Source organism: Dermacentor andersoni, chromosome 7 (genome assembly GCF_023375885.2).
Source record: "Dermacentor andersoni chromosome 7, qqDerAnde1_hic_scaffold, whole genome shotgun sequence".
NCBI lineage: Eukaryota > Metazoa > Arthropoda > Arachnida > Ixodida > Ixodidae > Dermacentor > Dermacentor andersoni.
Genome location: NC_092820.1, coordinates 95855910 through 95868794, shown reverse-complemented (window position 1 = coordinate 95868794; position 12885 = coordinate 95855910). Strand labels below are relative to the sequence as shown.

Here is a 12885-nt window from a genome sequence, read left to right as displayed (position 1 = left end):
ATTTACAGTGGTTTCCAGCGACTACCAGTGCAGTTACAGGGCGTACAGGGAGTCCAAAAACAAGAAAGGGGCTGACAGATGGAAGAGCACACTGTGGTATAAAGTTTGTAAACAGGGATGAAGTGCCTCAGACTGTCTGAGGCACTTCATCCCTGTTTACAAACTTTATACCACAGAGGGCGTACAGGGAGTAATGGAGAATTCGACGGCGTAAACGTGATTGTGGCTACAGGAGGCCTGCTATTGAACCGAGCTCGAAAAATTATTTTAAAAACTTTGAATCCTTCAACCTCCAACTATCTCAAAAGAGAGAAGTTTTCCATTCAAGCATGCCCCTTACATGTACCCATTTTCATTATATTTTCCCCCATGAGAGCCACACCCCGCATATATAATTTTTTCTCGTGAACACGGTGTCACTATGGAAGCCCACCTAAAACACGATTGTTGGCTTCTAGGATCATATAGGACCACATATAGCACATAACATGCCCTCTGTTGCGACTAAAATCTTACCTCAGCGGGGCGTTTTATTGGAAAACTGGGCCCTACTACGTAAAACTATTCCTATCTCTTTTTATTCTCAGCTCCTAACATCAAATTTACTCAACCGCCGACACAAGCGTCAGTCGGTGACCTGCAGTGTTGTCTCAAGAGCCCAATCAAACGCTCGCCTCGTTTATAGGAGGTCACTTTTGTTTGCTTTCTAAACGAATAAAATTGCCTACATCGAGCGATTTTCAACTAATTGGTCGACGAGAGATGAAGAACACGCTAAAGTGGAGAGGGGTTCGATGGGGTGGAGCCAGTGCAGTGAATATAGATAACCGGATGAGGAGGGTGGTGCCGGTGTCTGCGATTGGTCTGCTTCCCCTTATTTGGCTTGCGGTGGCTAGTGGATATCGTGGCGGCGTGAGACGGAAGGTTAAAAATGCCACTAAAACGGATCCTCCACAAAGCAGAGTTGGCATGGTTATGTATCTGTGCCGAAAGGGGTCGATAACGTTATACTGCCATGCAAAAAGTTGTTTCCACGCAGATAAATCTATGCCCTCCAGCAGGTGTGAGTAGCGAGTGTCTGAGGAATAGGCGGGCTGCCATCTTTATTCCTTTCAGAAAGAGGCAGTGTCCGGCTATTTACAAAAAAAAATTCAGTTTTGTTCGGCATATTATTGCATCTTCAATGCGCACACTTCGTTTTAACGAGGTGAGTTGTCACAGTTTTGTGACGTCGGGTGACAGACAGGGCGCAGCCCGAAAACATTTGACCCCTAGCAGAGGGCTAATGGCGCAAAGATGCCGAATCCGAAATAATTTTTTTTCGGCTGCTTATTTATGCACAATCACTCTGTACACACCATATCCGATGGGGACCTATCGCAGGTTTTGTCACGTCGCGTGACAGACAGGGGAAGTTGAGGTGGCTTGAAGAATGTTTGACGAATCGTGAAGGGCTGATTGCGGAATTGCAATAGAAACTTTTTTAAATAGCTTTAACTTATTGCGCTCCTTGGGAAGACAGCTGTAAATCACTAAATAACGCTTTTCATCCATAACACTATTTTTTTAAATGATGTACTTTATTTATTCTCACTTACCCCGCTTACTATCATTATTTTGGTACTTTTAATAATTAATGTTTCCATTACAGGTACAGTTATTCCCTGGACGTCAGGATAAATTCTGCATATTTCGTAGAAAGCACTATGACATCATTCCATGCGTAATATTACTTGCAACAAAACGTAGTTGAAGAGAGCACCACAGCAGAGGGAACAAAGAACAAGCGGTAATCTTTTTATCGCTTGTCTATCGTACCATTTGATTTCATTGCCTCTGATTTCGCACTAGTTGCTGTTCCAACTCTCCCTGCCACATGAAGCGATGAAAAAGTTCTACTAACACTAGTTACTGAAAACGCTGTAGGAAACCCTACAAATATGGTTTGCTTGCATGTCAACCTTTAAAAGCGCCTTTGTTTTGCGATATAGAAACAAAATGACTAGTTTGTCTCCCCAACGACGTCGTGAGGACCAGCTTCAAGAAGTGAATCTTGAGACAGAGCGAGTGTTCAATAAATGTTTGAAAAGCTAATAATTAGGTAATCAACGTGGTACTTTCTCCACAAATCACCCTGATGAAGGCACACTTTTGTACTTCATCTAAAGTTGATGTCACGCCAGGTCTTTCGGAACACTGGGAAGGTAAACGTTTGCCTACCGTGTGATGCTTTTGTTCAGTGGTGGAGGAACTCTTTCCTTACAGGAAGTCAGTTTTCCACACCCACGTTCATTTCAGTTTAGCTTATATTTTTTATGGGTGTGGCGGGGGTTTTTTCACTAAAGGCATCGTAAATACCTACAGCGAAGCCTCTTTATAGCATAAATGTAGAGAAATATGCGAGATCAGTTAATGTGAAATAACCACGTCTCCACGCATCATACCTAACATGGCCCCTATTTCAACCGAACGTTAATCTCAGTAATATGTTTTCCTAGCTCATGGAAACCCTGCGGATAACTCCCCTATAATGCTTTCAGGTGCTTATGTCAGGACTTAAATAAATGAGTAAATACCTGAAGCTGCTGAAACTGCCCACACGTCATCTATTTCGTTAAAATGGCAGCTTTGTGGCACCTTGACTCGTTTCAGAGGATTGGGCCAACTTAGATGCGTTCAACAGGTATTATTCCAAAACTATGGAGCATTTACGAATCTAATTTACTGCAAGGACAACAATTAACGTGTGCAATTCATAGTTTCGATACTGGCCGCCGATGTCATTATTCACATTTTTTTAATGTACTATTGCTACCACTCTGGTTCTCTCTGCTCAGCGGATGAACCATCCAAGCATTTCACATACCACGTTAAAATAGTCAATCAATAAGCGTTTAGAAATCATAATTCAGCTCACAGATGCCCACACACTTGCAGATTTGTCCGCACACAGCCCTTAGCACGCGGTCTGTCTCCATTTCATTTGAATTTATTGTCTTTGAGTGATGTCGTTTATTCGGAATACCGCTGAAACCCGGCTACAGCATCTCCGAACGCTTCTAGTCGCACTATACTAGCTTCACCAGAAAATCTGCTCATGATGGCCATTGAATGCGTTATATAAGAATAAAGGCTAAACCATAACTCTGGTTTACACTACTGTGTCTGATTATAACGGTATTTCACAGCATCCTGCTCCTCAGTAAATTTTGCCGACAAAAATTCATAACGCGTAATTTGGTGCCACCATCACATCGCTCCACTTGTTTCGGGTCACTAGAGGGCTTATTTGAGGCATCTGTAGAATATTTGTTGCATTTTTGTAATGCATTGCGTGCGAGACAAAAGATATCCTACAGATAGGTTCATATTCAGAAAGCTATACCATCGGTAGGGCTGTTTCCCATTCGCCGGTTACATTCGATATTAATGGGTACATGCTCTTGATCGACTGATATATGAGCCTATAAATAGTTATAGCGCAAGAACATTTCCTGATGAACAGCTGTATTGCGAAAATCCCGCTTCGTGACACGTACAAAAAGAAAGAGAAACGTTATTTTCAATTCTTGTTCACTTACTTGAATAATAACCGACTACTTCCTTCTGGAAGACGGCAACCATTCTAAGTTTAGCCGACTCCCCTAAAATGTTTCAGTATTTCCTTTTAGGCTTTGTTGAAAAGCGCATCTACGAGCACGACCTTCCACCACATTATTATACGAACGCAACATCTGGTGACGCCGTGAATGCCGCTGGGAACACCTTTTATCAGTGGTGGTTGTATAAACATCTCTGTGTGCCTAATGTCAAAAGGTGAACAATCGGCGTACAAATATAAACGTTGTGTAAAATACAACAAAAGCTCAGACTCTTAAAAGGCTCGGTTGCATAAAGAAGTATTCATCGAGATAAAGTGCGAGATACAAGCAAAAATGATTGCTGACTGCGTAGCCTAAGTAAATACAGGCACAGCAAAATTAGCATGCCTTCTCGCGCTGCATGTGGACAATACGTGGTTAATAAACCGAGTGGCTGGGAAGAAAGCGAAAGACAAGCGCATTCAGTATTATTTTTTTTCTCACACACCGCAGGGTACATCGTGTGTATCGCATTGTCGGAGCATTGAATACACGACGCGCATACTCGTATCACGTCCCACGCAACACACAAAGAACTCACCAGGGGATTGCACAATTCAAGTAGCTTTCAGGCTAAGAGCCATCACACAAAAGGAAAATAAAAGTTTTTGTTCTCAGCTTGTGCTCGGTTGCTCAGCAGCAGGTGCAGCTGGCTCACAAAGTTACGCTTGTCTTCCTGCCTGCTTTCGAAGTCGGCGAGTGAAACAAAATTGGGATGATTGTTCACTCGCATCAGCTCGCAATAAGCGAAGGCTCCAAGGTAAATCGGGTCTGCGCATATCTCGAGATCAGAGTGTTTGGTTGCGCGTCAAAGCATCACATGAAATTGGAAACATTTCTAAAACCCGAATTGATATGTCATAACTGCACCGCCACATAAATGCTGTTTTAATTAGTCTCTTTGATCTTTCCCTTCTAGCAATATTTTTCTCACTGCAGGTTTTCTACTAGTGAAATGCTCAAGAAACAACCAATGACGCAGTCGGCGTCAGTGAAAGTTTTCCTGTGTGTGTTCAGTGGTGAGTGGTTTCGAAACGGCACGATGGCTACGTATGCCGATTTTTTGACATTTTGGTAGCGTCGCTAAATATTTAGGTATGCTTTGGATAGACTTGTTTAAAGCGACAGTCCGAGCCTCTAAAGGCCGATTCTGCACTTTCCGAAGCCATGAACGCATCTCATGGCCTCCGAGAAAGTTCATTTGAGCATTTGCAATCTCATGTGACTGTTTTTATGTTGTTACGAAGGCAGGGGGGGGGGGGGGGCGACGGCCGACACACTGTGTAACATCTACGAACATTTATTGCTGTTTCGAGGAGTGTTCTGAAAGTGCAACTGTTCCCGGCGACTTTTGTTATAGGCATTCCTCCACAATACTCACCACACTGAAAGCGACTTAACGGGCCCGAAAACTTCGGGACTCTTGCGGCAAAGTTTGCTGTAAACTTTGTCTCTTCATAAATCTTTCGTACAGGCGGGAAGGTTTCAGTAAAAGATGTGAACTTTTAGAAGTATTGACTTACATCACTGCTTGCACAACCACAGGAGCGCCCCATTCTCAGCTGTTAGCGTTGCAGTTCTAAATATCGTCACGCGGCACTAGACGGCATCGCAGAAAATGACTGAGTGCAGTTTTTTTTTATCAGGCACATTATTCACGGTGTCACAGAGTTTCTATGGGTGTCTATAGGCCACTGGACTGTATGGACAACGACAGTGGCGAATTGATGTTTGTATTACCCAGGAGAAAAGCACCGCCTCGACAGCTGGCCTGGGAAGAACTCGAGAATGTGTAACAGCTCGAATATATCGACATTATATAATTTTACGCATCAAGGAGCTAAAACCTCCACATTGTGTTCTGTGTGTTACAACAGATACAGTGACGTATAAATGTGTCACGTGTCGCATCCCAGGAAGCATTTAACTGCTCCATGGAACAGTGCGATTGACATAATCTCTATTTGTTGCAGTTATCATGTGCATTCAGAGCATCAATGGACACTTCCACCACCACGCTCCTGTGTGGAAACCGCCCAAAGACAAGGTTGGGAATTGATATCTTTTTCTCTAACTGATTTTTCAATATTATTACCTCTTTAATGTTTTCATGTATGAGGACTCTATTCACGTTCTCACCAGCGCCTTCCCCAAGAATATGCGCTTCGCCAGGAAAAAAACTCATGGCTGTGGCTAATTGTAACTAAAGGAGTATCCCGTTATCTGAATGGTAGTATTAGAATTTTTGATGTGTTTGTCACGGTGCTGTTTGCAACGAAAGGGTGAAAACAGAACTGCTTAACAAACAAGCGATAAATTTAGAATGTGTTCTCTAAATTCGCACTCACGCAAAAGATGCAAACTTTCTTATTAGGGAGCCAAATGGACAATTTTAACGACGTTTCTGTGTTTACAAAGGCATTTATCCATCTAGAACTGCTGAGGGTAAAATATGTTTGCGAGGTTCTTCAGGCACGACCTCCACATTGTTGGCAATTTCATCCCGTAGTAGCGAAATAAGAATGAAGCACACGCACACTGAGTTAAGCGTTATTTCAGCCCTATGATTATCAAGTGTTACTCAACTTCAATTTAACTGCAGGGTATTCACACACGTGACCACTTTGCTTAACGCATTACCGTCTTTAACTGTATATTCGACGTGCCGCCTTCTGTCAGCAATGATGACATGGCAGTTTTTCATTTGTCGTTATGCGTTATACCAGAAATACCTTGTAGATGTGGTTTGGGCCTGAGGTATGAATATTTGTACAACAAGAAAAGTGCGATGCAACTAATGGCACAAAAATTTGATTTCTATTTGCTATGTCATTACATGGATTCTCCACAATATCCACAAAAAATATTCTTAGGTCATTACTCTTGTTAAAGAGTATGCAACATCTTACATTAAAATTATGCAATTTTGACCACATATATTCATACTACCATCTTAGTCATACTTGAAGGCTGAAGTTATAGTCAGATTCATGCGCTGCAATCGTAAGCCACTCGAAATTTTTTCTAAATTTTGTGCAATTTCTAGCGTTAAACACGTCCCTTTCTTTGAGTCAATTATCAATGTTCCATAGTGTCTTCATTGTCAATGTGCATGGCAGCACCAAGCAGCGAGGCCAGTTTTCTGTTTGTAGTATACTACACCAAGCCTAGTACGTGTCAAAAGTCCATTGTGCCAACATCTCCCCGGCCTGTGCCTAGCATTCGCACGCAAATACATTCGAAATTTTATGAATTCAACAATTATATTACATTTTTTCCAGTGCTTGAGGAACCCTGAAACACTTAAAGCAGCCGGCGTTATTTTAGTCCAGCTAAATGAGCGTTTCGCTTGGTCATAATTCAATGAAGAACTCATAGAACTTGCCTCAATATAGAGCTTACCCAGCGTCAATTATTAACTCATGTTCTGAATAGGCATTTCCCATATGTGGAGAGGACCTAAGGGACAGAGCAAGATGCAAGGTACGTGAAGCTCTCACTCCGTCTTCCTCGCCCCTTTATTCTCGTGATTGTTTCTCTATTTTAGCCACTAGCAATTGAAGTCCTGCTCAATGTTTTCAGTTTACGCCGAGTAATGCACCTCAGAATCTTAAACTTTCCTTTGTTTTGATCAATGAGCAAAACCTGAACACACTCTCACTATTACAGTATTATTTCGCCAAATGTAAACCCAATCGCTAAGTCATACAAAACACAGGTCCACAGGAAGTTGGTGATTTGAATTCACATTTGTCATACAAGCAATACCTCTGTAGCCATTGGCCTTGAGAAGTGCCGCCAGGCCTGAGACAAATCAAAAGGGCCTCGTTTCTCATCTTGAGACGAGGCCCTATAGAGACCTGCGAAAGCCTCAGGGCGCCCATTGTCCCACCATAACTTTGGTCAAATAGTCGAGCAACCTCTGCTTCTGTGGCAGACAGGCGTGTGCTGCCACCTGGTGCCTAATGGTCAAACAGGTGCATGCGTGCTTCCGACCAAGTGCTCTACTTCTCCGGGAGTTGCAGACGCTTCGAACGACAGCAATCTATGCGCATGTCGGTGGCATGGGACCGCCAACACCTATCTTGCGTTATTTTGTTGCAAAAGAGAATTGTCGTGTTCACATGCCACCAGATTCATAATAGATGGCTGTTCTTCCAAGAGTGTGGAACTCTCATAGCCACCTGAGCACCGGGCCGGGAGCCCACTTGTAGATACAAAGGTTATTCAAAAAGTGGGGGCCGCTTGCTTATACTTAAATATTTACATGTCAAATTAAAGCTTTATTTGCGCAATCGCATTTGCTGATTCTTCGGGACGGTAATGAAGTTATTGTTTTGGCCCAGTAGTCTTCTGAATGAAGACGACAATTGCTCCCGCCTGTTGTGAAGTGCGGGCTCTAATGAAATTTTTGCACGGAAAAGGATCATCAGCTTCTCATATTCAAGGAGAATTGTGCCTAGTTTATGGACCTACACTGATGAGTGAAGGAAAGGCCAGAAAATGGTGTCGAGACTTCAGAAATGGTCTCGTAGAAGTGCACGATGACGAGTGCAGTGGCAGACCCAGCGTCCAGACAAATGAAACTTCAACAACTGAACCGGAAATTGCGATTAGATCGATACCTGACAGCTGTAGGTCTGTCTGATCAACTTCCACTTGTTCGACTCACTACAATTTGCACGATTGAGAATGAAAAGCTCTGATATTAGAAAGTATTTGGACAAAGTGTAAGGAACTCCTAAAGCACTTTCATGTCCTTTGAAACTACAGCGAAAGTTTCGCATGTCGTCCACCTAGTCACCGTCTGCGACATCTGCTGAAACAGAGGTTTGCAGAGCCGTGACGACGTCATGTACATCCAGTGTAAACACAGAGGCAATGGCGGCAGCTGAGGGAAGCAATAGCCGTGTCGTCACGTGATGAAACATGGCAGCGCCCACGGGATCGCCCTGAAAAGGGTCAACTGGGTTGGGGCTGACCGAGGCTTGCGCTTGCCAGGGGTTTATAAGACTGGCTGTCTGCTGTCGCGGAAAGCCAATTTTGTACGCGAACGTTCTCTGGTATGCTCGGGCTTCAGCGGCACCAATTCACGGAGCACCCTGCTTTAAGCTTTGATCCCACCCCGCTACTCCTTTAGAGCCCCGGAGATCCTGCTCCACCGGATTTATTTTAATCTCGAGTGCTATCTTTAGGCCTCCGTTTGCCAGTTACATGTGCCCTCCTGGAGCTGTACTTGTAAAAAATATCAGCTGTCCTCGTGGAAGGAAATGCACCCCCTGGTTAAAAGAGCGCGCTTTGACTTCTGCAACACCAGTCAGAACACTGCCCCCGGCGGCACACGGTAGGTTCCTTCAGGTTCCTTAAGATTCCAGTAGTACTCGGTGGTAGGTATGCCTGTGCCAGAACAAGAGCATCTGCTGTTAGTACTTTGATAAAGAAGAATCCTCTTGTCGATGCGCTGGCCTTGGCAACATCGCTTGTTTGACCACTGTTCATCTCAGAGCCACAAACTGAAATATGTGATCGGAGACGATGGAGATTGTGGCAAATAATTTTTTTGCGTGAAGAAACACCATTAAAACAAATTTACCACGTAATTTAGAAATATTTTCCAGCACGTTGGTTACGAAGGTATTTTAGCTAACAAAACACACATAGGTTTCACTGCATGGACAACCCGGGAGATGAATAAATAATCAACCAAAAGCTAAAGTGCGATCTTCTGAAGGGCGAGATAGTGCGGAAAGCTGAAGACAGATAACAAGAACGTTACATCAGTAATGTCTTCTTCCGACCTGTCTTCGACTTATTTGATATGATGTCTCGCACGTAGAAGTTGTGCACCCGCCGTGGTTGCTCTGTGGCTATGGTGTTGAGCTGCTAAGCACGAGGTCGCGGGATTGGATCCCGGCAACGGCAGCAACGGGGGCGAAACGCGAAAACACCCGTGTACTTAGATTTAGGTGCACGTTAGAAAATCCCAGGTGGTCGAAATTTCCGGAGTCCTCCACTCCGGCATGCCTCATAATAAGAAAATGGTTTTTGCACGCAGAGCTGCATAATTAAAAGAAAGAAACTGTGTAACATTATCTAAGCCAACGTTGCGCTCTGCTACACAGCAGGTCTCAAGACTTGGTCCTGTTGCTATAATTGAGCACAGTCACATACAGGACATTCTGTACCCCTCTCCCCTTTTTGAAGCTACAATGCATGTAGCTGTACATATACAAATATATCCGAAAATTTTGAGAAATGTTCTTATGAAAACTTATTTTGGATGCTATAAAGCTGAATAAATGTCAGGGTTCAAGTTGTTGCCGTCCAAAGATGTAATTTTAATCGTCATTGTACGTTGGCGCCTTTTGATCTATCCACACTTCATTTTCTTCATTCATTTCATTACAGAACGATCCGCAAACTCAAACATTACGACGCAATCAGACAAGTATGCTATTAGAACTGTTGGAACAGTTCGGAGTGCCACAACTCTAAAATTGCTTGTGGTACGATGTCGCCTTCCGAGTCAACGGAATTAAGTTCAACTGATTTAATTAGTACATTAGAAAACGATCCTCTACGTTTGATTCTTTAAACTGGCTTAAAAGAACAAACATGTTAATTTGCTTCCTTGTACGACAAATGCTGTTATATATTTGAACAAAACAAATCAGTGCCCACAAATTTTAAGAAGTCAAAGGGTTCTATAACGTAAAACTATTCCAATATGCTTTTATTCCAATTTCCTGACGTAAAATTTCCGGAACCGCCGACGCAAGCATCGGGCGATAACCCGCACGATTGTCTGAACGGATCAACCTAAATTTCTCCTCGTGAGGTCACTTTGTTTGAAAAACCAATAACATTGCCTACACTGAGCGGCTTTTCTTATCTAACTGGCTGACAATAGGTGTGGAGCACGCTCAAGTGGGGAGGGATTCGATGGGGTCGAGCCAGTGCACTGAAAATCGATAACCGGATGAACAGGGTGGTGCCGGCGTCTGCGATTGGTCCGCTTACGATTACTTAGGTTGCGGCGGCTGATCGAAAATCGTGGCGGCATGCAACGGAAGGATAAGAATGCCACTAAAGCAAATCCTCAGCAAAGAAGAGTGGCCAGAGCGAGGTTGTAAATGTGCCAAAACTGCACGAAAACGTTGCACGGCCACGCAAAAAGATTTATTGTACGAAAATAAACTCATGCTCTCCGGCAGGCGCGAGTAGCCAGCGCCTGAGCGATCGGCGGTAGCCATCTTTTGTTCCTTTCGGAACGGGGCAACCTGCGGCTGTTCAGAATGAAATTAAGTTTTGTTTGGCATAATAATGCATCTTTAACGCGTACACGTCGCGGTTTCGCGGTTTTGTGACGTCGCGTGACAGGTAGGTGAAGTGGGTGCAGCCCGATAACATTTTACCAATAGCCGAGGGCTAATGGCGAAAAGGCGTCGGATCAGAAATAACTATTTTTCTTTTGTTTGGTCAAATCACGCATAATCAGCGTGTACACGTCACATCAGATGGGGCATGACTGTATCCTTTTTGTTAAGAAGAAAGTTGCTCGCTAACTCTTCTTCCTCTTTCCACCTCATATTCGTGCAAAGCTCCCGCCATGGTGCCATGCAGGTCATGGCTACTGCTGCCGCTACGAGTGCGTCTGTGTAGGCCGATATAACCCTTGCCTTTTATGGCGAGAAACGCCGTCGCCACCCAAGACCACAACGACCACAGCTCCACCTTGTAAAACGCAACCAACTACCGCTTCGACGCCAACTACGCGACCACCAAGAAGGCCGCCGATGCCCCCGACGCCCGCTCCTCCTTTCGGTCGAAAATTTCGAGTAATGTTGAATTAAAGCAGTGGTTCTAGTCAGCAGAAAACTAATCCCTTATTCTCGCACATGGGAAGGCTGAAAACCTTCAAAATAAAGAATGAAACCCATACCATAAAGAAATAAAACATTTGTTGAAAAACTCTGTTAGAGGAAAAGCCAGCTCTGACTTCCGCAACATAGAATACGTAATAATCTAGCGTGTTGGCTTGATTCAAGCAGACAGATCAAAATGTGACGACTAGGGCCAGGAATCACGTCTTTGGACCCATTAAAATGTGAAGTGCCTGAGTCGGCTAATTATACTAAGACGGCACTCAGACTTGAAGCCCATGTTTTCCGAATTGTTTATTACCAAGTGACGAGGCATCAATGCAACTACTAGACGGTGGACAATAAAAAAAAATCTACAATATACAAGAAAAAACAGTTACCGTGGTATTACTGCGTTCAGTGACACCTATTCTAAATTTTCTGTAACATAGGTCATATATGCGCTCACACGTAGTTCGTTTGATACATGGCTACGAAGGCTGGAGAAACTTCGTTTACTGCTCTAAAATGTTACGTAAAACGACGCGAGGCGTTACTATTTGCGATACATTTAAACTTACGTACACAGCAGCAACCAAGATGGTGGGTAGCTTGCACACCAGGCAGACCCGTCTTATTCGTCGTCTGCTCGAGGCAAAATGTCTTTCTCAGAATGTGTTAGCTTCGTAACATTACTCCCAGCGTTAGGAGCGCTGCCTCAGTGACGTTTAAATGTTGATATTAGAAAGAGGGTGGTATGCTTTCAGTCTGCTGACGGGAACTATGTCAATGAAAGCGATCGTAGGTGGCACAGTAAGCGAGACGGGAACAGTCTCGAAGGTGACGTCCGTGACCTGGCAGACGACCCTGTAAGGGCGCGAACAACACCATTTTTCAAAAAATAGTGTCCTCAGAGCATGGTGACCGGGAAACCTCAGCTTCAGGAGCATTTATGGCGACAACCTTCACGCCATTATCTGTTCTAGCCCTGAGTTGGGCAAGCGACATATTGTGGGACGAAAGTTGAAGGCTCAGACCAAAATTTAAGAGTGGGAGAGACACACAGTTATCTGCCATTGTGGCAATGGTATGTGGCACAATGACATTACGCGTTAGTCGTAAGTCACTAATAGGAGTGATGATATAATCATCGTCCGGAATGGGAGGGGGCGACGACAAACACATGACGGCTCGAGGTGGTAGGCGCAAAAAAGCTTTGCGCTTAAGCGGCTGACGGGTGTGCCACAGGCATCCGATTGAAGAGGAAGATGAAGGGAGAGTGTAGCAGAACAATCAATTAAGGCCGATTTTGAGGAAATAAACTCAAGGCCAAGTACAAAGTCACTTGGGTAGCGAGCAAGGATGGCAAAAAGAACAGTGTG

The 12885-nt window shown here is 44.0% G+C and overlaps 1 protein-coding gene across 10 annotated transcripts in view; it reads left to right on the top strand.

Annotated features, from left to right (window-relative positions):
• Positions 1-12885, top strand: part of LOC129385695 (uncharacterized) — a 30167-nt gene that overhangs the window by 1442 nt on the left and 15840 nt on the right. Inside the window, exons 2-6 of one of the 10 annotated variants that reach the window (XR_011895471.1) lie at positions 1652-1789; positions 4581-4660; positions 5615-5688; positions 7077-7124; positions 11243-11519. Coding sequence is in view for 5 of the 10 variants with exons in the window: in XM_055072649.2 (XP_054928624.2) it covers positions 4357-4401; positions 4561-4660; positions 5615-5688; positions 7077-7124; positions 11243-11494 (519 nt within the window). In the remaining 5 variants the exon portion in view is untranslated. The other 9 variants (XR_011895468.1, XR_011895470.1, XM_055072649.2 and 6 more) reach the window with 9 other exon arrangements.